This window comes from Daucus carota, chromosome 6, assembly GCF_001625215.2.
Source record: "Daucus carota subsp. sativus chromosome 6, DH1 v3.0, whole genome shotgun sequence".
Classification (NCBI taxonomy): domain Eukaryota; kingdom Viridiplantae; phylum Streptophyta; class Magnoliopsida; order Apiales; family Apiaceae; genus Daucus; species Daucus carota.
Genome location: NC_030386.2, coordinates 23,467,104 through 23,488,621, shown reverse-complemented (window position 1 = coordinate 23,488,621; position 21,518 = coordinate 23,467,104). Strand labels below are relative to the sequence as shown.

Genomic DNA, 21,518 nt, shown 5'->3' with positions numbered 1-21,518 from the left:
AAATAAAATGAATAAAAAGACAAGTCTAAGAGCATTTCCAACATTACGTAAAATTTGAATATAATCAATATCAAGGCGTAGTAATTTATAATGTTTTGTTAGAGTGAATTTCTTACATAATAATCTGTATGATATTTATTTATAATATATATTAATTATTTTTAATCATGTCTCAAATTAGGGTTTTGAAAGTCGACTCCCAAAACTAACCGTCACTTCTCCATTCTTCACCTTCATCCTCTTCATCCACCAAATCATTTTCGCTCTCCCATCTTCTCCACTATTTACCAGTTTTTTGTTTTTCAATAAAATCGAGTGTTGCTTAAACCTCGAAGATTCCAATCGAGTTTTATTCTCGGATCTGTTTCGGATTTGAGTTTGGGCTTGATTGTTTTCTGAATAAATCAGATCTTTTGAAATCAAAAGTCCGATTGTGTTTTTCCGTCTCGCCTTTTGGCGTGTGTTGATTTAGTACCCCATTCTTGGGTGATTCTGCGTTGTTATGTCTTTCTGTGTTATCAATGAGAATGATTGTGATGGAGTTTTGGGAGATCTGGGTTATCGCATCATTATTACTTTCGGCATGTCTATAGCTGGCTCCCGGCATGTAGATAGCTGGGGTACGCTTGGCGATCGCATGTGCTCACCTTTCACAAATTATAGTTGTTCATTATTCGAGGACCCTTGTTCCTCATTGCTTAGTTTTTACAACTGAGTCGTCTGAACACCGCAACAGCCATGGAACTATTGTGAAGGTCAATTGTGAAGCTACCATTTTCGGGATTGATGTAGGCTGGATGCTGGATTACTCGAGAAGCCTTTGTATTCATTTTCAATTTCAAGAATCCTTGGATTCAGTTTGTTAAGCAGTCTGGAAACAATGCGGCTATTTGTTTAGCTCGTTTTATTGTTTATCAACCTGATTGCATTGTCAGTTGGGGATTTGTCCCGACTAAACTTATTTTAATTTAATGGAATGAATTTGCATTTTGTAAAAAAAAAATAAAATTCATGATTTGTTTGAAGTTTTTAAAATCAATTTAAAAGTTCAATCAAATCGGAGTCGATCGATGAATTGATAATTTTCCTTTTCAAAAATTAATCGGGATTTCCAAAAGAAAGGGTGAAAATGGTTAGGTAAACTTGCCGAAAGTTTTGGGTAATTGAGTTGGGCTCATAATCATCTTTAACACGGTCCGCCTGAAAAAATAGGTTTGACAGTCCAGGGTTTCAAGGACCTTCTTCTTGTCTTGCTTTATACAAATAAACCCTCCGCCTAAACCCCACCCATTCCCTTCCTTCATCCTCTACTCTATTTCCAGAGAGACAGAGAGAGAGATTAGCAGCTGGAGAGAGATGTGGTACTTGTGCGTGTTTTACCACAGACTGTTGGATTACAGAAAACCTGAAGTAGAATCTTTGGCTGAGCTATTCGGGGCATTCGATGATGACCCACATGGCCAACAGCATTCATTAGAGTGGAAGTTACCTGAACATCACCACCCTGATTCTCCTTTTCATTTTGTTAATCTCCCTTCTGAGGACATTGCCCGCAGTGTTGCTAATCGAAGTAAGCTCTTTTTTTTTTCTTGCTTGGTAATGTAAACTTAGCTAACAATATAATGAGACTTATTTTATGCTTCCCACTATTTCACTAATATTGTTGACGCCATAGCTGTAAATTATTCATTTTAGCTAACCCAAATGGGCTCGAACATTTTTTACAACAGCGTTTAAGATATCTTTATTCTGCCTTGTACACCTTCTACTCCACAGGATGTCGGTATGAGTTGCAAATGATTTATCTATGGAGTTTTTTCTTGCTTTGTATTCCTTTTCTTGGAATAAGTATATCATTTGGTCTTAAGCTGAAGAATCACCTTAGTCCCCTTTTACTATGTGTTTAGATTATAATATTATATTAAATCGTTGATCCTCAAATATGCAGGTATGCTTGTGAAAGGGCTTTTTGAACTTTGGGGCGAAGGAAATAGCTATGAGGAACTGGAGGAATCTATAAAAGGTTATCCAGAAGAGCGTAAATTGCCGTACCTGAATTCAGATAGCACCTTCAGAATCAGTATTGATACTTTTGGAAAAGTCATGAGCTTTACAGAACATAATGAACGCATTCGAGGGCTCTCTTACATCCCATTTAAGGTTTATCTTTTTCCTTTGAGGCATGATAAAGTGTGTTGTAACTGCTATTAATTTTTATCATAAATCTAGCTCAGTAACCGAATGAAATTTGATGAATGAAACATCTTGGTTAGATTTCTAAATTGTTTTTTAAATTTTTGTAGCTATAAAAAATTTCATATATACTACTACTAGAAACCATTTCTAAGTTTCAATTAATTGATTTTTCCAGTGCCGATTGTCTGCACTTCTATTATCATTTAGTGGTAAGAGTTGGTAAGATAAAACTGGAGACACAATTTTTTCCTATTATCTTCATGATATATATGTTTTAGGATTTTAGTTTGTGTTAAATTTAAACCCTCACTTTAAAGATATATGGATTAAACTAGGGATGACAATTGCGTCGGATCGAATCTGATATGGCAGTATCCAAATCCAAACCCGAATTTTTTATCCATACCCGAACCCGACCCGAACTCAAAAATGAAAATCCGATTCTGATCCGACAAAATTTGGATTGGATTCGGGTAATACCCGAAACCCGGTTTTTTTTTTTCAAGACTAGATATGGATATACCCGAAATCCGAAACATGAAATTTTGAATTTATAAATACTTAACCATTAACTTTCAATACATTAACATCCCTTGATATGTAGGATTATAATACATCATTAACACTTAAAATACATCAATTAATAACTATTTTAAAGAAAGAATTACACACATCTCATAACCATACATTGAATGTTTATCATTGTCTCACTTATTTTTTCGGCTAAGTGAAAACCGAATTTTAATTAATAAACTTATAATGTACTATAATATAAAATATTATGTATCCAATATGACATATCTTGGATTTAATTATTAACTAAAAAATATTTTATGAATATTAAGTAATGTATATATTGCAATATATTATAATGTATAATATATAATATATTATTAAACTTATATATATTGTAATATATATTATAATGTGTAATAAATAATATATCATATATATATATGTGTGTGTGTGTGTGTGTGTTCAGGTTTTTTCGGTTTCGGATTCAGATCGGGTTTAGGATCGCTATACCTAATATCCAAATCCAAATCCAAAAAATTGGGTTCGGTAAATCTAAAATTTCGGGGGTTTTGGATCAGTTATTTGTCGGATCGGATTATTTTGTCATCCCTGGAATAGACCCTAAATGCATTGTGGCATTTACATGGTGTGAGAAAGCCCTTTTGGACAAAAAAATTTTGTATGCATCCCTTCTGGCTTTGAAAGATTGAATTTCGCTAGGCGCACTGAAACTCCTAATACTAGCAGCCATTAAGTTCCACAAATAAGTGATTAGCAACGGCTTGGCACATTTTATAATACTATATGTAAGACCATTATATATGCCTATCAATTTTATATTTTGCATATATGCATCAATGATAAAGAGGTGCTACCTTTTCCACATTATGCATTGCTGCAAAGTTATTGTACATCTCAAAGTACATGCTGGTTACTATCCAAGACTAGCACCCAGACCATAGCTAACCTCCATTTTGTAATCAGATAGCGTTAATCGCTGCATTTCTTTCCATTTTCTTGATTATTTTATAATTAGGTTTTGAATGTCTTATAGATTTGGTTTGCAAGATACATTCATCTGTCTCCATTTTTGTGTCAACATGAATAATGTTTCAGGGTCGAGTAAATTTAAAAAACCCAGAGCATAACTTTTGGATCATGGAAACAGATGACTATGGATCTCATAATGGTCTCCCACCTGTTGTTCAAAAGAGAATATTTTTTGGTCGAGAAGTTGGAGCTGCTGACAGGAAGCTCTTGCCAACCTATGAATTAAAGAGCCGTAATTATCTTGGGCCAACAGCCATGGATGCAGAAGTTGCTTTCTTGATGGCCAATCAAGCAAAAGCTACACATGGAAAACTTGTGTATGATCCCTTTGTCGGGACAGGGAGCATTCTGGTTGCCGCGGCTCATTTTGGAGCTATGACTATGGTAAGGTCTTTATTTTTGTAACATACTAGTTATAAAGCTGGTTCTTACCTTTACTTTTAAGCAAGTAACAACTATCTTGAAAATATGATCAGGGTGCAGATATTGACATTAGGGTAGTACGTGATGGTCGTGGCCCGGACTGTAATGTTTGGAGCAATTTTAAGCAGGTAAAACCTATGTAGAACATTTTTTTTTGGTATAACTTGCAATTTGTTGTTTGTTGACTAATCCCTTTTTAAATGTTACACTACAACCCTAAAATTTGTTCTTAAGTTTTTACTCAATGCCACTCAGTAAAGAATACTCCAGTAAGATTCTCAATAATCATGCATTGAGACATCTTTTGCAAGCCTGAATGATAATTTACATATTTGACTTTTTCTGTACATTAGAAACCTTATAGGAAACATAAAATAATTTATATATTAAAAACAAGTGAACTAATCATAGAGAACACCTAATCTTGTATTTTAGGGTAATCTGAATTCCAGTGTATACTTTTTCTTATTTCTTCCCCGTGAACCATTTTTTCTTTTACACAATCTAGTTCTCTCATATGTTGGACTAGGGAAAAGCTCATTTCAGTTTTCTATGCTTGAAGTGAGTGTTGACAGACACTGAACTTCATTGCAATACTCGAAGTTAAAGTTAGTAGGCATATATGGTCAAGTCAGATTCGTTGATGGGGTACTTAGGAAAGGGGAGGGACACTTGACGATTACCAAAAGAGGACTTTCCACAAGGTCAATCTTCTGTTCAGGTTATTGGAGTGACTTTGAGGAATTTACTATATTAGCTATTTCTGCTCCCATATGCTAAGTATCCAACTCCAGAAGTCTGCCAACAAATACAGTTACTATTTACCTTTTGGAATACCTTTACTACTTGATGCTTTACAGAACATTGCTTTGGTTAAATTTTTTTTGTTATATAAGACTCATTTAATATAAGCATAAGCTTTTTTACTTGCAGTATGGACTACCAATGCCAATTTCCCTGTTACGAGCAGATAATAACCTTCCTCCTTGGCGCCCTGGGTTATCCGAGGTAACTCTTTTAGTTCCTTCAGTACTAATAATCAAAATATTTGATTTTGCTGGTCAAAATTTTTACAATCGGTTGTCTATTCTATTATCTATGATTTTATAGTCACAACTCAGAAATACACAACTTTAACCTTATCGATAGAACTCCTGCATGCACCTTTTAAATCATGCTAATCTATTTTAAAGTAGTTTAGGAGTGGTGGTGTGGCTTGAAATGTACCCAATTGAAGAGAAGCTCCCAGTACCTGAAGTTTTGAGATTGAATTGTACAAGATATATTGTTTTTCCAAATTTTAATGTTCCACAGTGAGACTTTTAAAGACTGCGGCGATTTAATCTTTCAGAATCCCGTGATCTCAGGATCATCTTGGAATATCCTATAGGTCCCTCCAATATCTCTTTCCCAAACACCTGGTAGGAGCATATTATTTATGAAGATATTATTGTGGCCAAACTATAAGAGTGCAATGAACTGAGGTTATAAATTGTGCATTATATGTTATTGTTTTGACTTTATAGTTTAATGAATTTTTGTTTTATGTTCTTGCGTCCCAGTTTTTATGATCTATGTTAGCCTCAAAAAATTGTAAATAAATTTTTTTATGAATTTCTCTTTCTAAAAATTAAATAAATTGTTTTTAAGTCTCGAATATGTTCATTTTTGCTATACAAGATTATAGACTAGAATTTAAAGTTATATAATACATATATGTGTATGTTGCTCAAACGTAATGGATTTAAGTATTTCGTAGCCCTGTCAAACAAATCCTGGCCTACGAATCTATGATAGTAAGTTGGACACAGATATTTTCAACAACGTTTTAAATAACTATTCAAGAACCTGACACTTTTAGGTGTTTGATGCCATAATATGTGACCCTCCCTATGGAGTTCGTGCTGGAGGGCGCAAATCTGGTGGCCGTAAACTGCTGAAAGGTGTTGTGGGTCCATATACTGTTCCCGACGAGAAGAGGACAAATCATATTCCCTCAACAGGTGCTTACAGCTTAGCGGAGTGCGTGCATGATTTGCTTGATCTTGCTGCAAAGATGCTTGTAATGGATGGGAGACTTGTGTACTTCTATCCTGTAGTACGAGATGATGGTTCCAGCAGTCCTAGTTTTCCAGAACACCCGTGTTTTAAGTTAATCGCTTCTTGTGAACAGATACTAAGTTTTCGTTACAGCCGTGTGTTACTAACAATGGTGAAGATCAAGCCATACACTGATGACATTGCTGAGTCAGCTCGGTTGAAACACATGGATTTCAAAGAAAACCATCTCAAGTGGCTAGAAGAGGGGAATCTACATTCTGCCGTGTTCAGCCCTGCTGATCATAACTCGAGTTCTGGAGATGATGGGAACTGTGGTAAAGAAGTGAAGCCAAAATATAGAGGAAAGTATGTGTAGCCTAATGTAGGTCATTTGAAAGCTTAGATTTGTGGTTTTGCTGGTCACTATACTGCCCTGAGGGGGTGTCATTTAGTTATCTATCACTACTCTACCAACAATGAGTTGTTTTGACATTGTCGATTTCTGTTGTATGATCTACTTGTAATATGATACTGACATGTTGACAATATGTCTGCAATCTGCAAAGATCGAACACCATTTTTTATATTTTGTAGTTTGATCATTGTGGCAAGTCCATAAACAGAAGAAGAGATCAAAAATATTTTTTTTGTCAGACACCATGTCTTGTTTAACCATTTTTCATTGTTAATTTTCTGGCTGTTTTTTCTTGTTCAAAACGGTCTAGAAGCAGGAAAAAAAAGGGAAAGATATACCAGTATTAATTTATTGGCTAGGGGAAAAAAAAAAATTCTAAGTGTGTAGAATTAACTAGACCTATGCATGATAAATATAACATAGATTTAACAATTAACCCCTTGCATGATTAATTTAATACTATAGGTTTAGCAATTAACATACGGGTACAGAGATATTATAATTGACATGTGTTATGTGTAAATTCCACTAAAAAATTCCTTGTTGTAATGCTGAAAAAGAGGATTATGCACGGTAGAGTTGGAAAATTTTGGAAGAGGAAATGACACAGGCTAACAAGGATAGGGAGATAGAAAGCCTCCCTCCGTCTTCTCTTCACTTTTTTTTTTGAACAAAAAATAAATTAATTACAGTCTGAATAGAAGTGTTTTGTACAGAATGATATTAATTTCGTCACTATTTATTTTGATCAATTCCGGACATACATCGTTTGGCTTATCCTCCTGTTGAGGTAAATACATGCATGCACTTCTAAACTCTTCCCATTGCATGTTCATTCTTGTGTTGATGCATTCCAGATCCCAGTACAAAATGAAGGCCTGCCAAATTACATACAAATGCAGATATTAATTATTAATTATAACATCCATTATAATTATATATAATGCAGAAATGTATGTAGCAATATTCACTGTTCTATTGAATACCATTCAGGTTGAAACTTCTCTCCTGCAATTCAATTAGAGCTGCATATAAAATTAACAGATACAATGTCCCAGAGCAAGATCAGACAAGCTATTGGAGCAGTGAAAGATCAGACGAGCATAAGCCTTGCCAAAGTTGCTAGCAGTACAGCTCTTGCTGATCTCGATATAGCGATTGTCAAGGCCACCCGACACGAGCAGTATCCAGCCGAGGAGAGGTACATACGTGAAATCCTGAGCTTAACTACTTACTCTCGCTCCCACATTGCTGCCTGTGTTGGCACCATTTCACGACGTCTTAACAAGACCAAGAACTGGGTTGTTGCGTTGAAGGCGCTTATTTTGATTCAGCGATTGCTGTCTGACGGTGATCCAGCTTATGAGCAAGAGTTTTTCTTTGCTACAAGGCGAGGGACACGCCTTCTTAACATGTCTGACTTCAGGGACACTACAAAGGCTGATTCTTGGGATTACTCTGCATTTGTACGTACCTATGCACTGTATCTTGATGAACAGCTCGAGTGCAGGATGCAAGACAAGAGGGGAAAAGGTAACATGTTCGCCTATATTGAAGAGGACGAGGAGGCTAATCAAGGGGCTACCACAGCCAGAGCAACACCAGTGCAGGAGCTGACAAATGGGCAAATATTTTCGAGAATTCATCATTATATGCAACTTCTTGAAAGGTTTTTAGCATGTCGGCCAACAGGTGCTGCGAGGACTAACAGAATTGTCATTGTCGCCCTATACCCAATAGTGAAAGATAGTTTCCAGATTTATTATGACATATCAGAGGCTACGGGTGTCTTAATTGATAGATTCATGGTGCTTGATATACCTGATTCTGTAAAAGTTTATGAGATTTTTTGCCGTGTTTCAAAACAGTATGATGAGCTTGACAGTTTCTATGAGTGGACCAAGAGTGTTGGTGTTGTACGAACATCTGAATATCCTGATGTAGACAAGATCACACAGCAGAAACTGGATGCTATGGATGAGTTCATACGTGAGAAATCAGTGATGCTAAGAAACAGAATGGCTATGAATGCAGAAGTAGAGCCTGTTGAAGAAAAAGAGGAAGAACCTGAAGAGGATCTGAATGCAATGAAAACGTTACCTCCACCGGAAGGGTTTGTAGAAGAAACAGTGAAAGCAGAGGCGGTGGAAGTAAAAGTGGAAGAACCAGCACAGGAGATTAAAGTGGAGCCCAAAAGGCAGGATGTGGGTGATTTGCTGAACCTGGGTGCAGATGCCCCAACAAGTGAAGAACAATCAAATAGATTGGCTTTAGCTTTATTTGACGGTGGTCCTTCAACCGCCACACCAACAGTCGGGACTTCAGCATGGGAAGCCTTCAATAATACAGGGGACTGGGAGACGGCCCTTGTTCAGACTGCAAGCCACTTGGCAAACCAGAAGTCTTCACTTCCAGGGGGGTTTGATACATTGATGCTAGATGGTATGTATCAACAAGGGGCAATAAAGCATGCTATGGCATCCTCGGGTATGATAGCTACTGGAAGTGCCAGCAGCGTTGCATTAGGATCAGCCGGGAGGCCAGCAATGCTAGCATTACCAGCACCTCCAACAGCAGGGGGTGGAGCTCAGAGTACATCCGGGGCTGATCCATTTGCTGCCTCGCTTGGGGTGCCACCACCTGCTTATGTGCAGATGTCAGAATTGGAGAAGAAACACCAGTTATTAATGAAGGAACAATTGATGTGGCAGCAATATGCAAGAAACGGAATGCAAGGAGAGGTAAGTCTGGCAAAATTACAGCAACAGAATGCATATCCATACAATAATGGAGGCTATGCCTTGTGAAACTATTAATAAACATGGATTTAGTATTACCATTTACTGATAGATTGTAACTTTTGCTAAAGGGAAGAGAGCAGTTTAGGTTTGGTTCGGACAGTTTTGATAACTACAGCAGCAGTGGACTCCATATCTCCATATAAATAAGCTTTACTTCAAAGATTAACCTGAAAAAGTACATATAAAACTAATGGTTCAGACACTTCTAGTCAACAATATAAGATAACCCTGGTAATTTAAGTGTCACTAAAACCGAAATTTAAGTTCAACATTTTTCTTTTCAAACGCTGTAAACCACTTATCTAGAAGATAGACATGCATGGAATAAGCGTGTAAGAGAACAGATGTATATATCTGCTTTAAATTATAGACATAGGAGCTATAGATCAACATCCAAAGCTTCAGCTCTATTTCTTTCCTCCTAGATTTTCACTCCGAGTATTTATGGTGCCAATATGATTTGATTATCATTAGTTACAATTAGGAACCATTATTAATTTATATAATATATTAATACTGTGTGTGTGTGTGTGTGTGTGTGTGCCACTCGTAGACTCTAGGGCAAGATTCTTCAAATCTGGCATCTGCATTTGATATAGTTTCCCAGTTTCATTCCAACACAAACCAAGGTTTTAACTACTTTTCCACTCTTTGCTAGGAGTTTAGAGTTACTCAAACATCTCAATGGGATCATGCAGAATTCTCTAGGATTGCACTATAATTCTAAGTTCTAACATGTATTTTGAATGCAGATTGCGGGCTGTTAATCATATTTTCAAACTTTTACAAATCTACCTCGGCGTGATATAAGAATATTGTAGGGGAAAGTAGGATATAACCTTCTTTCAAGATGTTTAAGTATCTTTGGCAGTTTTGAATGCCATTAGACAACTATCAGCAGCTCAGAAATACATGCCATTACGTTTAAAGCATAAGAGCTTAATCCTCTTCTTTTATTCCGATACAATTAATAATACCTAAAATTGTATAAGCAAGGGTAGGAGAAAAAACATATCATTTCCAAATCTTGTATAGCGCTATGGTCTTCAATGGGGTTCAACAAGTAATAGAATATTTATACTCCCTGTGAGGGTCACCTAACATATAAGTGAAAGAGTAGTCATTATATATGTGTATCTATAGAGAAGAATTTGTTCATACCAAATGTCAAATTTAACATATATGTATAATCTATAGATAATCGTTTGATGTTAAAAATATGTCAGAGGACTAACATGGGTACAACTACCAGTAGTCCATGCACGAGCACGATCCATTCTCAAAGTGATGAAAACGCTTCCGATCCCTTATTACAATCTTACGTTTATACAGTCTGGATATAAGTTTCATTGTAGAGTGACAATCATAACATATCCTGAGGTTCTTAAATATTCGAAGTGATGTTTTAGGGCTCGTACTGATCAATCCGAAGGCAAGCGCTATCTTTTCACTATGATAGTGCAAGGCACTTGCCTTCTCATCATCATCGATATTAAGAAAAACTTGTTTCGTGTCAGACATATACCCTGTCAAACTCAATTGCTTTGATATCTCTTTCAGCATATACTGGATTTCTTTGTTTCTTGGATGAGAATCATCTTCCACCAAAAACTCATGAACCACTCCATCGAGCTCTATCCAACTGCATCCAGGATCTTTTCTTACATCCAGTTCCTTCATCCGCAACCTAACATCAGCCACCTCCTCCCATTTACCCAAAGAAGCATACATATTTGAGAGAGCCACATATGAACCACTGTCATGAGGAGACATCTCCATTAACTCATTTGCTACTCGTTTTCCCAAATCAATATTCCCATGTAATTTACAAGCACCAAGAAAGGCCTTTAATATTACATCGTCTGCTGTACAAGGCATCTCAAATATGAGTTGTTTAGCTTCTTCTAAAAGGCCAGCTCGGCCTAATAGATCAACCATGCAACCATAATGTTCAATCCTAGGTTCTAGTCCCACTTTATGCATATGATTAAAAATTGATTTGCCTTCAGTCACTAAACCAGCATGGCTACAAGCAGTCAACACACTGATGTAGGTTACATCACTAGCTGATAGTCCCACTTGTTCCATCCTCCAGAAATAATTAATTGCATCCTTTGCTTGACCATGCATGGCAAATCCATTTATCATAGCATTCCAAGTGATCACATTCTTGTGTTGTAGGCTCTCAAATATCTCAAGTGCTTCAATAATGCTTCCACAACTGGAATACATATCAATCAATGCAGAACCAAGCACCTCGTCAATCTCTATTCCCTTCCTCAAGGCATAGATATGAATCCATTTACCCAACTCAAGAGCCCCAAGTCGCGACACTGCAGGTAAAACACTAACCAACGTAACATAGTTAGGACATACATCCCCCATTTGCATTTCCCTAAACATTTCCATTGCCTCCTTATAAAATCCATTTTGTGCATACCCCGAGATCATAGAATTCCACGAAACCACACTTCTATCTGGCATATCATTAAACATCTCCAACGCAACGCTAAATTTACCAGCTCTAACATACCCATCAATCATCACATTCCACAAAACAACATTACCCAAATTCATCTTCTTACAATCACTCCTGGAAACATTATCTTCAAACAACACAAAAGCATCAGCCATTTCCCCACACAAAACATACATCCTCACAAGATTACTCAAAACAAACTCATCTCTCTCTATCCCATACTTCCTTATCATCCCATGAACTTGCTTCCCTACTTCTACCAACCCAACATTAGCACAAGCCTTAAGTACAGAAGGGAAAGTATACTTATTGGGCTCCACAAACTCACTCTCCAACATAAGATAAAACATATTCAATGCTTCAACTGAATACCCATTATCCCCAACTTCCACAAGGGCTCTAATAATAGTGTTCCAAGAAAAGCAATTTGGCTGAGGCATTTGCACAAACACTTTGTGTGCATACTGAATGTCACGTCTGCAATGTTCCGAAAGGGCGCTGAATTTGAGAACTTGGGAGGCGACTAGAGGGTCCGCAATGAGGCCTGTTTTGATGAGATTGGCATGGATTTGACGCAAGTGTCGCATAGATTTGCATTTTGAAATTACAGAGGAATTGTGTGAAAAAGCGAGTGCATGGTTGTGAAATGTTGTTGAATTCATGACGACGATGCAAGGACAGAATTGTCATCAACTTGAGGTCTGACTTCTGAGGATAGATTATGGATAGGCTATGGCAGTGGCACAATACTTGACTCTATTTTTTCTTATTAACAAAATAATTTATTCATTTAGGTGGATTTTTTAAATATTTTATCTAATACTCATTAATTTTACTTATTTGATTTAATATTTTATTAAAAATTTAATTCAAGTTTCATTATAAAATACATATTTACATAATTTTCTGAAATTGTCAATTTGTTATTAATTAATAAGAAATTCCTGTTCGTTTGAATATAGACTTTTTAATAAACTAATCAAATTTACTAATCACTTTTCATATTTAACCAAAATTTAGTAAGTAAAATAAAAATTAGAAAATCGATGTAACCTTTAATTGTATTTAAACAATATGATAAACAAGTTACAAAATTTTGATAATGAGACCAAAAAAAATTTAAAATTATACTAGTATTTAATTAGTCTATATATTAAGTAGTTTAAGCAAAGTTTTTTTTTTTTTTTTGCCAAAATTCAGGGCAGATTTCATTAACACGAAAGAGACTCAATCGGGACAAACCCACAATTGATCATGCAACCAGGTTGAAAAACAAATAAACGAGCTAAATAATTAGCCGCTTTGTTTCCGAATTGCTTAACTAACTGAATACAAATATTCTGAAAATTAAAAATGAAGATGATGGTTTCTTGTGCAATCCAACCGGCATCTCCTCCGAAATCAGTAGCTTCACAATTGACCCTCACAGTAATTTCATGGATAGTACAATGTTCAGAGGACTCGGTTGGCCTGATGTTATGAACAAATATATTTTGTGAGAGCTGAGCACATGCGATTTTCACTACCGTTCCAAATGCAACCCAGCTATCTACCTGCCAGATACCAGCTATAGACCTGCCGAAAGTGTTGTTGATGCGAGTTCTCCGGATCTCCCAATACACCGTAAAATTCATTTTCAATACAAACACGTCGCATAAAGCGAGACACATCGCACAAAGCGAGACACTCAAACACACAAATAATGACTCAGACAGAAGACAATGAAGAACTCAAATGAGTTTTCCGAATTTTGTGGAACAAAACTCGATTTTATTGAAGAAAAAACATACAAAGAGGATTATTGATTGAAAATTGAAAAGAAGAGAAGATGTGTTGTGTGGATGGAGAATGGGCGGCTAGAGAATTGAGATGGGAGGAAGGGAGATAGATGGGGATGGATAGAATGGGTGGAGAAGGAGATGGAGGCGGCTAGGGTTAGAGGAAGATGAAGCGGCCGACTCTCATGAGAGAGAGAATTAGGGTTGTTCGGCCCAGTCCATTAATTAGGTATACATCTCTGGAGAAAGAAGATTTGAAATGTTTAAGCAAAGTTTTTAGTTATTGAAAATTGAAAAAATCATAAGCCTCACAACAAAATCAAAGCACAAATCTAAAATTTGAATCGCCCAAAACAAATAAGCTTAGTTCGATGCAAGTTTGCAACTCGGACCTAGATTGCAATGCTGAGAGCGCCCAATGGTAAACTTAAGAAGATCAAAGTCATGAAAGAAAATTACAATTACAGTAATTCTGAAAACTCACACATAATACAACATTTGATTATTAGTCCAAATCGTAGTACAAAACTACAAATACAAGCTGCTCATGCACGTAGCTGGCTCATGTATAGATGGATGTGATAACGCCAATCTCTGATCCCGGTCCTTCCTCCACCGTGACTGGTGGTTCCGCGGTGTAGCTGCTGGATGGGAGCCTACAAAACAACACCGGAGGGGGGTTTTGACCCCGCGGCGCCTCCGGCGTGAGAGTAAGCGTAGGTTTCGGAAGGATAAAGATTAGAGAAAGTATGTTATCTATATGTGGTGGGTGAAGGTGTGTATGTGTGGTGGTTGCTGGTGGCTGGTGGCTGAGAGTGTTTGAATATATGCTGAGTGTAAGTGTGTGTTTCGGAAGGATAACCTACGCTTTCTCTAATCTTTATCCTTCCGAAACCTACGCTTACTCTCACGCCGGAGGCGCCGCGGGGTCAAAACCCCCCTCCGGTGTTGTTTTGTAGGCTCCCATCCAGCAGCTACACCGCGGAACCACCAGTGACTTTACCTTGCCCAGTTCTTGGAACCAAAGCCACCACCACATTTTCATCGTCTTCAGCTTTCAGGTCCTCCAAAAGCTTGCTTAACCCAAAGGACTGAGTAGCTTTCACTTTTGTCTTCTTGGTCGATGGCACATTCGAAAACACCCCAGCAAAATCTGCGTAGACCGGTCCACTCCCCACCTCATCGTCACCATTCACATAAACATCAAACTTCACGTACTCGTCTCCGTCATATTCTATCCCCTCTATCACTAGGATCTCCTGCTGGGCTTCCTTTTCCTCTTTGCTTCTAGATTTCTTCGGCCTCGGAACAGTCACTTTGATCATAACGTCCAGCACTTTGGGGAACACTTCACTAGCCTTGGGAAATTCTTTATCTCCTCCACGTCCCTTAGGGATAGGCTTCCGCTTTGGATGAAATTTGAGCCAAGGAAGAGGAATGTTCTGGTAGGTGTATCCTAACTTGGCCGTATCAAGACAGTCTCGGATCTTGACTCGAACCAGTGTCTCAGTCTCATCATAGAACAGAAAAGCCGCATCCAACCAATCAGTATTATCCAGATCCTTGTGATGTTCCGGGTCAAGGTCCTTCCATATATTCCACATCCGGTCCACATTTGCATGATGAGCATAAAAGATGGGGTCCCTACCTGCGGAATAGAATCTGCCCATGTCTTCTCCATTAGGTTGGTCAGGGTCACCAGTCCATATGTGGACCTGAGTATGTGGCTGATTCTCTATCGACCCCTGTTGGTGGACCTGATCTTGTCCTGCACTGTAGGGACCTCCGAAGAATAGCTCAGGAGTGGAGCTGTTGGAAACCATCTGTGTATACATGACACTCATATTGCTTTCGATCAGTGCTTCACCAGTAAGACTAGGGTTTGTCTTGCTATAGTTTAGATCAGCCGGGAGTGGTGGCCTATGGTTGTCGTTACGTAGTTTATCATACAGTGGGGAGTATGGATCAGCAAACATGGGTGGAATTGGCATTCCTGCCGGGGAGTCCCAGTTCCAGAAGGGAATGGCGAAAGTAGGATCATCAATCAGCTTCCCCAATATTTTCTCAAAAAAGTACATGTACCATCTGTGGAATGGGAAGAATAGCCATGAGAAGTGAACGTCCATCTTCTTAGTGGGGAATTTAGGCGACACTTCATAAGCGGAGTCACAATAAGCACAATGAATGGCAGCTTGCTGTGCAAAAACTATGCGGATGGTCTTCAGGTAGAGATCTCATGATCTCCATGGCCTTATTGTACTTGGCCACATATACGTCGTCAGCCAAATGTGCTGCTGGTCTAATGCGCAAGCTACCAGGGCTACTAGGAGAAGTAGGAAAAGTGAAATCAACTATCTTTATTTCTGGTGGAACCGGAGGGCAGCAATTACCATCTTTTATGTTTGTACATTTAGGTAGGCTGTCTGCATTTCCACAATTGACAGCGTCCACTGGTTCCGCAAGAACTGCAGATTGACTGACTGCAGCTGTGCCATAGAGGCCCCCCAGTCCTAGAAGGATATCTCTCCTGTCAAATTTTCCTCTTTCAACATTTTCTTCATCTCCTTTAGTACTTTCCTTGACGGCTCTACATGACAACTTGTTTTTATGAGCATGCTTAAGCTTTTGGTGGTTAAAGAAATATGAACCAGTGTTGGAAATGGAGTTGTTTCTGTGAAGATGAGTAGCACTGATGAGGGGTAAGAGAAGAGAAGCCATGACTTCCAAATGCAGCTTCTAGTTTGATGTTCCTTCTGAAACACAGGGGGTTTATATAGCAAGTCTTGGGCCATATGTTAACCTACCTAACCTCAATCACCACTATTATTTAAAGATATATAACCGGCTTATCCAATACTCTATTATATACTAGCATAAATTAATTAGGTTTAACAAACACATTTTCAATAATTTTAAAATACACAGGCAGTGTTGCTAAACCTGTCTATATTATATATGCTCTTCATATATTGAATTGAAAACCCTCTTGATAGACTTTTTACGAGTTATATCTTATATGCATGTAGCTTGTAATTAAGCACAAGTATATATTCTTATCATTATATGCTTGATTAGGATTTATATATGAATGTACATGTACACTTAATCACCCTGGTAGTTTCAAATTTATCAAATTAAATATAATAATAATATAATTATTTATTCGTATTTTATTAAACTAACAAATATTCGTCCCAAATCCTCATCAGAGTATATCTAACACAAATCACTAACATCTCCAATCATATATAACTTTCAAGTTTCAGCTCAGAGTAATTAACACACACACACACACACATATATATATATATATTAAAATAATAATTAGTGTTGTTTTATATAATTTTAATCAAGTTGGACTGTATTAGTCAATCTGGACAATAGAATATTAGAATCAATGTATCTGAAAAAGTAAACAAATTAATTTTCTATGGTTTTTATGATATGATTTCAAAAATCAAATCAGTCGGCCACCTTGTAGGGTATTATTCGGCTAAATCGACGATTTTTAGAACAGTAGTTGTAGATGATATATATAATTTTAAAATATATATAATTGTCGACTCTTTAGATTATATCTTAATATAAAAGTAGAATTTTCCTATATATATAAGATTGAGTTTTAGTGGACTGCTTAAAACACTTCTTATTTAATAAATTCTACTCTAAATAGAATGAGTGAAGTTTTAATATAATACAATGAGATATATTGAGTTATATTTTGATAAATATCATTATATGTGTTTCTTCTCCCGGAGTTTAATTCCTCTATGTGCAATACTAATTATATCCATATCTTTCCAAGTTATAGAAACTTCGTGCTTTTATCAAAGTTTCCATCTTACATTGGTTATTCTTTCAATTCATTTATTTCATTTTATCCTCTCTCAATCAGATATAGTTACGGGTTTATTTCACGCATGAAATGATCATTGATAATTAGTTCATTGGTTGAACCAAAATCATTCATATTCAAAATCATTCCATGCAAATTCATATTTGTATTATTGAAAAAGGTGTGTCAAATATATTGCAGGTTGAAGGAAAATCATTCATCTCCAATACAAATTTAGATATGTATTGTTGAAAAGGGGTATCAATTATTTTAATGAATTTTAGCTGATCGTATTATGTGATTAGTTCATTGAAAGGGTTTATCAGAGATTCATATGGCATCTGCTTCGTAATTAGCTGATGAGACACTAAAGATTGTTACAAATAGTCCAAAGAAAGAAGGAAGAAAAAGATATTAATCGACTAGTAATTGTTTTTCTTGACATAAATGTCCAAAGTAAATGATAAAAAGGAACCGATATTTGGCCGATTACATAATAGAAAAGACTTGCACAAAGAACGTGGCTTCACTTAATTAATTAACTAACCTGAAAACTCTATGTTTTTGTTGTACATAAACCTGATGGAATCTGAGGCTGCATTATGCTTTGTTATTATAATGAAATTAGTTGATAAATTACATCAATTTAGAAAATTTAAATATTTCTGCATGTGCTCGATAGAACTATTATAATAAAAAAATATAAGATTTCGTCAAAAGAAATATAAATAATATAAGATATATAACGACAGGCGATTATTTGAATCAAGCGGCGGCATTTGATATACAACAACATAGGCTAGCTCCTCCCGCTCGTCATTTGATATTTTATTATTTTTCTTTATTTTTTATGATTTATATTTTTTTTAAAAAAGAATAAGATAACATGATACATTTGAAATGTCAAGAATTTTTACGCTGATACAATCGTAAAAATGGTTGATAAGCTCTCTGCGTTCTTTTTAGTGACCTGATCCAGAATATACTCCCTCTGTCTATCTAAGATATATAAAGTAGGGTCCTGTCCCTGACAACCATGTGTCAGGGACCGTTTATATAACACACACTACCAGGGCTGTCGGATTTCTATTTGAAAGGTCCAGATTGAAGCATTTTTTTTTACCGATCCGCTATAATTTTCCGCGGATCGGAGCTTTTCCCTTCCGCGGATAATATCCGCGGAAGGGAAAAGCTCCGATCCGCTGAAAATTATAACGGATCGGTAAAAAAAAAAAAAACTTTCATCTCCACCATTAAAATACAGATCTAAGGGCTCTGAAGCTGTGTGTTGGATAAGGGTTCTGTAACAATCGATTGTTACAGACCAAAATATCCGCGGAAGGGAAAAGCTCCGATCCGCTGAAAATTATAGCGGATCGATAAAAAAAAAAAACTTTCATCTCCACCATTAAAATACAGATCTAAGGGCTCTGAAGCTGTGTGTTGGATAAGGGTTCTGTAACAATCGATTGTTACAGACCAAAACCCTATAAAGTAACGTAAATATTGGGAAAGAGAATGGAATTTTATTATTATTAAAATTTATTATTTTAGTAAAATTTTAAAATGTATAAAATTGAATTGGACAATTCGAAATAAAAATATATAGAAATCGAGAGACGGATAACTTAAATATCCAAATGTCCTTCCGTCCTTTTAGTTGTCCAGTTTCGATTTCAATAAAAAAGTCATTTTTGAATAAAGATTAAATATGGCAGCAACTCCGTCGTCGACTCTATGTCTCTCTTTTGTATGGCTGCATCAACTCTACCGGTAAACATCATCAGGAATCAGGATAGTACGAGGATTCAAGTCTTTATTTAATTTATTTTAGGTAAATAATTTTTTATTTTTATGATTCTGATGTCGTAAAATTTTTGTGCAAACTAATTTCAATATTTATAATATTTCTAAAAGAAATTTTCCATTTCAGTTTTATTCTAATGAAAGAAGTATATATGCATAAAAAACAATTTCAGAATCTAAGCAAAAATCATATAATTTTTAAATTTTAAACATAAAATTTTAATTTAAATCTTATACATCATATGACAAGAGTAAGAAAAATATATGTACCACCATTTTGGTCCATCTTAATTAAAAAAGATTTTAGTTTTCATGTGATCATAAGAATTTTGGTTTCGGTTTCAAATCAATTATATTCGGATATGGTTTTTCTATTTTTCACAGTTTTAGTTTTCACAGTTTCAGTTTAAATTGATTTTTTCCCGGCAGTCACCGCCGACGTGACAGTGACCTGGAATTCTTTTATTTCGACCTCGTTTTGACTCGGGGTCACCCTTTCGGGCTCGTTTGCCAGTGAGGCTCTGAAGCCTATCATCTTTGCGTCCTTACCATTTGTTAATATTTTCTTACATTATATTCATAACTTGAAATTCTCAGAATTTGGTGTTTTTTTTTTTATGTGTTTTGGTGTGATTCAATGTCCAGGATGTTTGATCTTCCAGATTTTCAGGAGATTGATTCAGTGGTAAAGATTTATATGGGATTGCAGTTACGATCGATAACTCAAACGGATTTTGATGAAGTTTTGATAAAAGCTATATATGTATATATCAATTTCAACAAATCGCTTAATTGTGTCTTTGTAAAGACTAGATTAATCAGCAATATGATATATTTTATGTTTGTTCGACTCGATTGTTCTTGTAGATGCCGTATGGCTTTTCATTATTGAATTAATTTCTTTTTTTTCAAAAAAAACTTGAAATTTTCATTTACTAATTAAAAGGTTGAATATTAAATATATTTTTTTTTGACAAATGCAAGAAAATTTCATTAACTTGAACATAATACAGTCGGGACAAACCCCCAACTGCCGATACAACCAGGTGGTAAAACAAATAACATACTAAAAACAATTAGATGATTTGTTTCCTGATCGTTTAACACATAGAATTTAACAATTCTTGAAGCTAAAAACGAAATCAAAGACATCCCAAGCGATCCAAATTGCACCAACACTTCTGGAAATAATAACATCGCAATTGACCATATCACATAAAAACCATTGTTAGCCCAATGTTCAAAAACACCAATCGCATAAATTGAGATTGGAGAAGCGGTACCACAGCTATCTACATGCCGGACACCAGCTATAGACATGCCGAAGACACCTCAGCTATCTACATGCCGGATACCAGCTATAGACATGCTGAAAGTGTAAACCCGTGAATGATGAACGATCTTTGGTTGTGAAAGGTGAGCTCTTGCAATAATCACCACCGTCCCAGATTCGATACAGTTTTTGCAAATCACCAAAAATATCAATAAACTCGTTCTCAACAGATCCAACACTAAATAGACCCAATCATAATTAGACAGAAACATAACCAAACACTCCAATTAGAGAGACAAAACACACACCCCAAAAGGAGAGACACACAAACACCCAAAAAATTGGGTTTTATTGAAAGAAAACTAACAGGAGTAAAAGATAAGGAAGAGATTGGGGTTTTCCACCGGAAAGAACCATTGGAAGCCCCTCAATTTACTTGAAAGTGGACAAACCCTAATAGAGAGGAGAGGGGGCCGTGCGGCTAGATACGTTGCTACGAATATTAAAAATTTATTCACAAGAAAAAATTTAAAATAATTACTGAAGTCACATGAGAGTCTTAAAATTAGCCTAGCCTAGCCTCCTCTCTCTCTCTTTCAAAACCCTAGCCTCCATTGATTTTTGAGGGGGCTTCCATCGGTTTTCACTGGTGGAAAGCCCCAATTCCTTTTTTCTAGTATTTTGTTTTGAAATCTTATTCCCCATTCAATAAGTTCCCAATTTATTTGGGTTTTGTTAGTCTCTCCTTCTTGTGAGAGTTATTTTGTTTTGTTTTGGTTTGTTTTGATGTTTTTCACGACCGAGGTTATCTATCGGCAAGATTTTCATGGGTTTGATTCGGGTTTGAAGGTTATTATGGGATCGCATCTATTGTCAATTTTTCAGAACAGTCAGGTGAAAGCCAAT

General features: G+C 36.2%; 3 protein-coding genes and 1 pseudogene across 7 annotated transcripts; 2 read left to right on the top strand and 2 right to left on the bottom strand.

Moving 5' to 3' along the window:
- Positions 1-1,171: 1,171 nt before the first annotated feature.
- On the top strand, positions 1,172-6,878 carry LOC108224411 (uncharacterized). Its single transcript, XM_017399031.2, has 6 exons — positions 1,172-1,570; positions 1,949-2,160; positions 3,829-4,146; positions 4,239-4,313; positions 5,119-5,193; positions 6,047-6,878. Exons 1-6 carry the CDS (start codon positions 1,357-1,359, stop codon positions 6,599-6,601), a joined length of 1,449 nt encoding a protein of 482 aa, XP_017254520.1. The 5' UTR covers positions 1,172-1,356; the 3' UTR covers positions 6,602-6,878.
- Positions 6,879-7,259: 381 nt separating this feature from the next.
- LOC108224325 (pentatricopeptide repeat-containing protein At5g48910) lies at positions 7,260-12,653 on the bottom strand. Of its 5 annotated transcripts, XM_064079354.1 has the most exons (5): positions 10,691-12,653; positions 9,478-9,608; positions 8,462-9,280; positions 7,627-8,367; positions 7,260-7,518 (listed from the first exon to the last, which is right to left on the bottom strand). In XM_064079354.1, exons 1-2 carry the CDS (start codon positions 12,580-12,582, stop codon positions 9,551-9,553), a joined length of 1,950 nt encoding a protein of 649 aa, XP_063935424.1. In that variant the 5' UTR covers positions 12,583-12,653; the 3' UTR covers positions 7,260-7,518; positions 7,627-8,367; positions 8,462-9,280; positions 9,478-9,550. The 5 variants fall into 5 exon arrangements, with proteins under 5 accessions (XP_063935424.1, XP_017254374.1, XP_017254376.1 ...); XM_017398885.2 differs by having other exon boundaries at positions 7,627-9,280; XM_017398887.2 differs by having other exon boundaries at positions 7,627-9,280; positions 10,967-12,653.
- LOC108224326 (putative clathrin assembly protein At1g03050) lies at positions 7,627-9,447 on the top strand. The gene has a single exon (XM_017398888.2). It carries the CDS (start codon positions 7,690-7,692, stop codon positions 9,445-9,447), a length of 1,758 nt encoding a protein of 585 aa, XP_017254377.1. The 5' UTR covers positions 7,627-7,689.
- A 2,019-nt stretch (positions 12,654-14,672) lies between the features above and the next one.
- Positions 14,673-16,416, bottom strand: LOC108226105 (polyphenol oxidase, chloroplastic-like; annotated as a pseudogene).
- Positions 16,417-21,518: the final 5,102 nt, after the last annotated feature.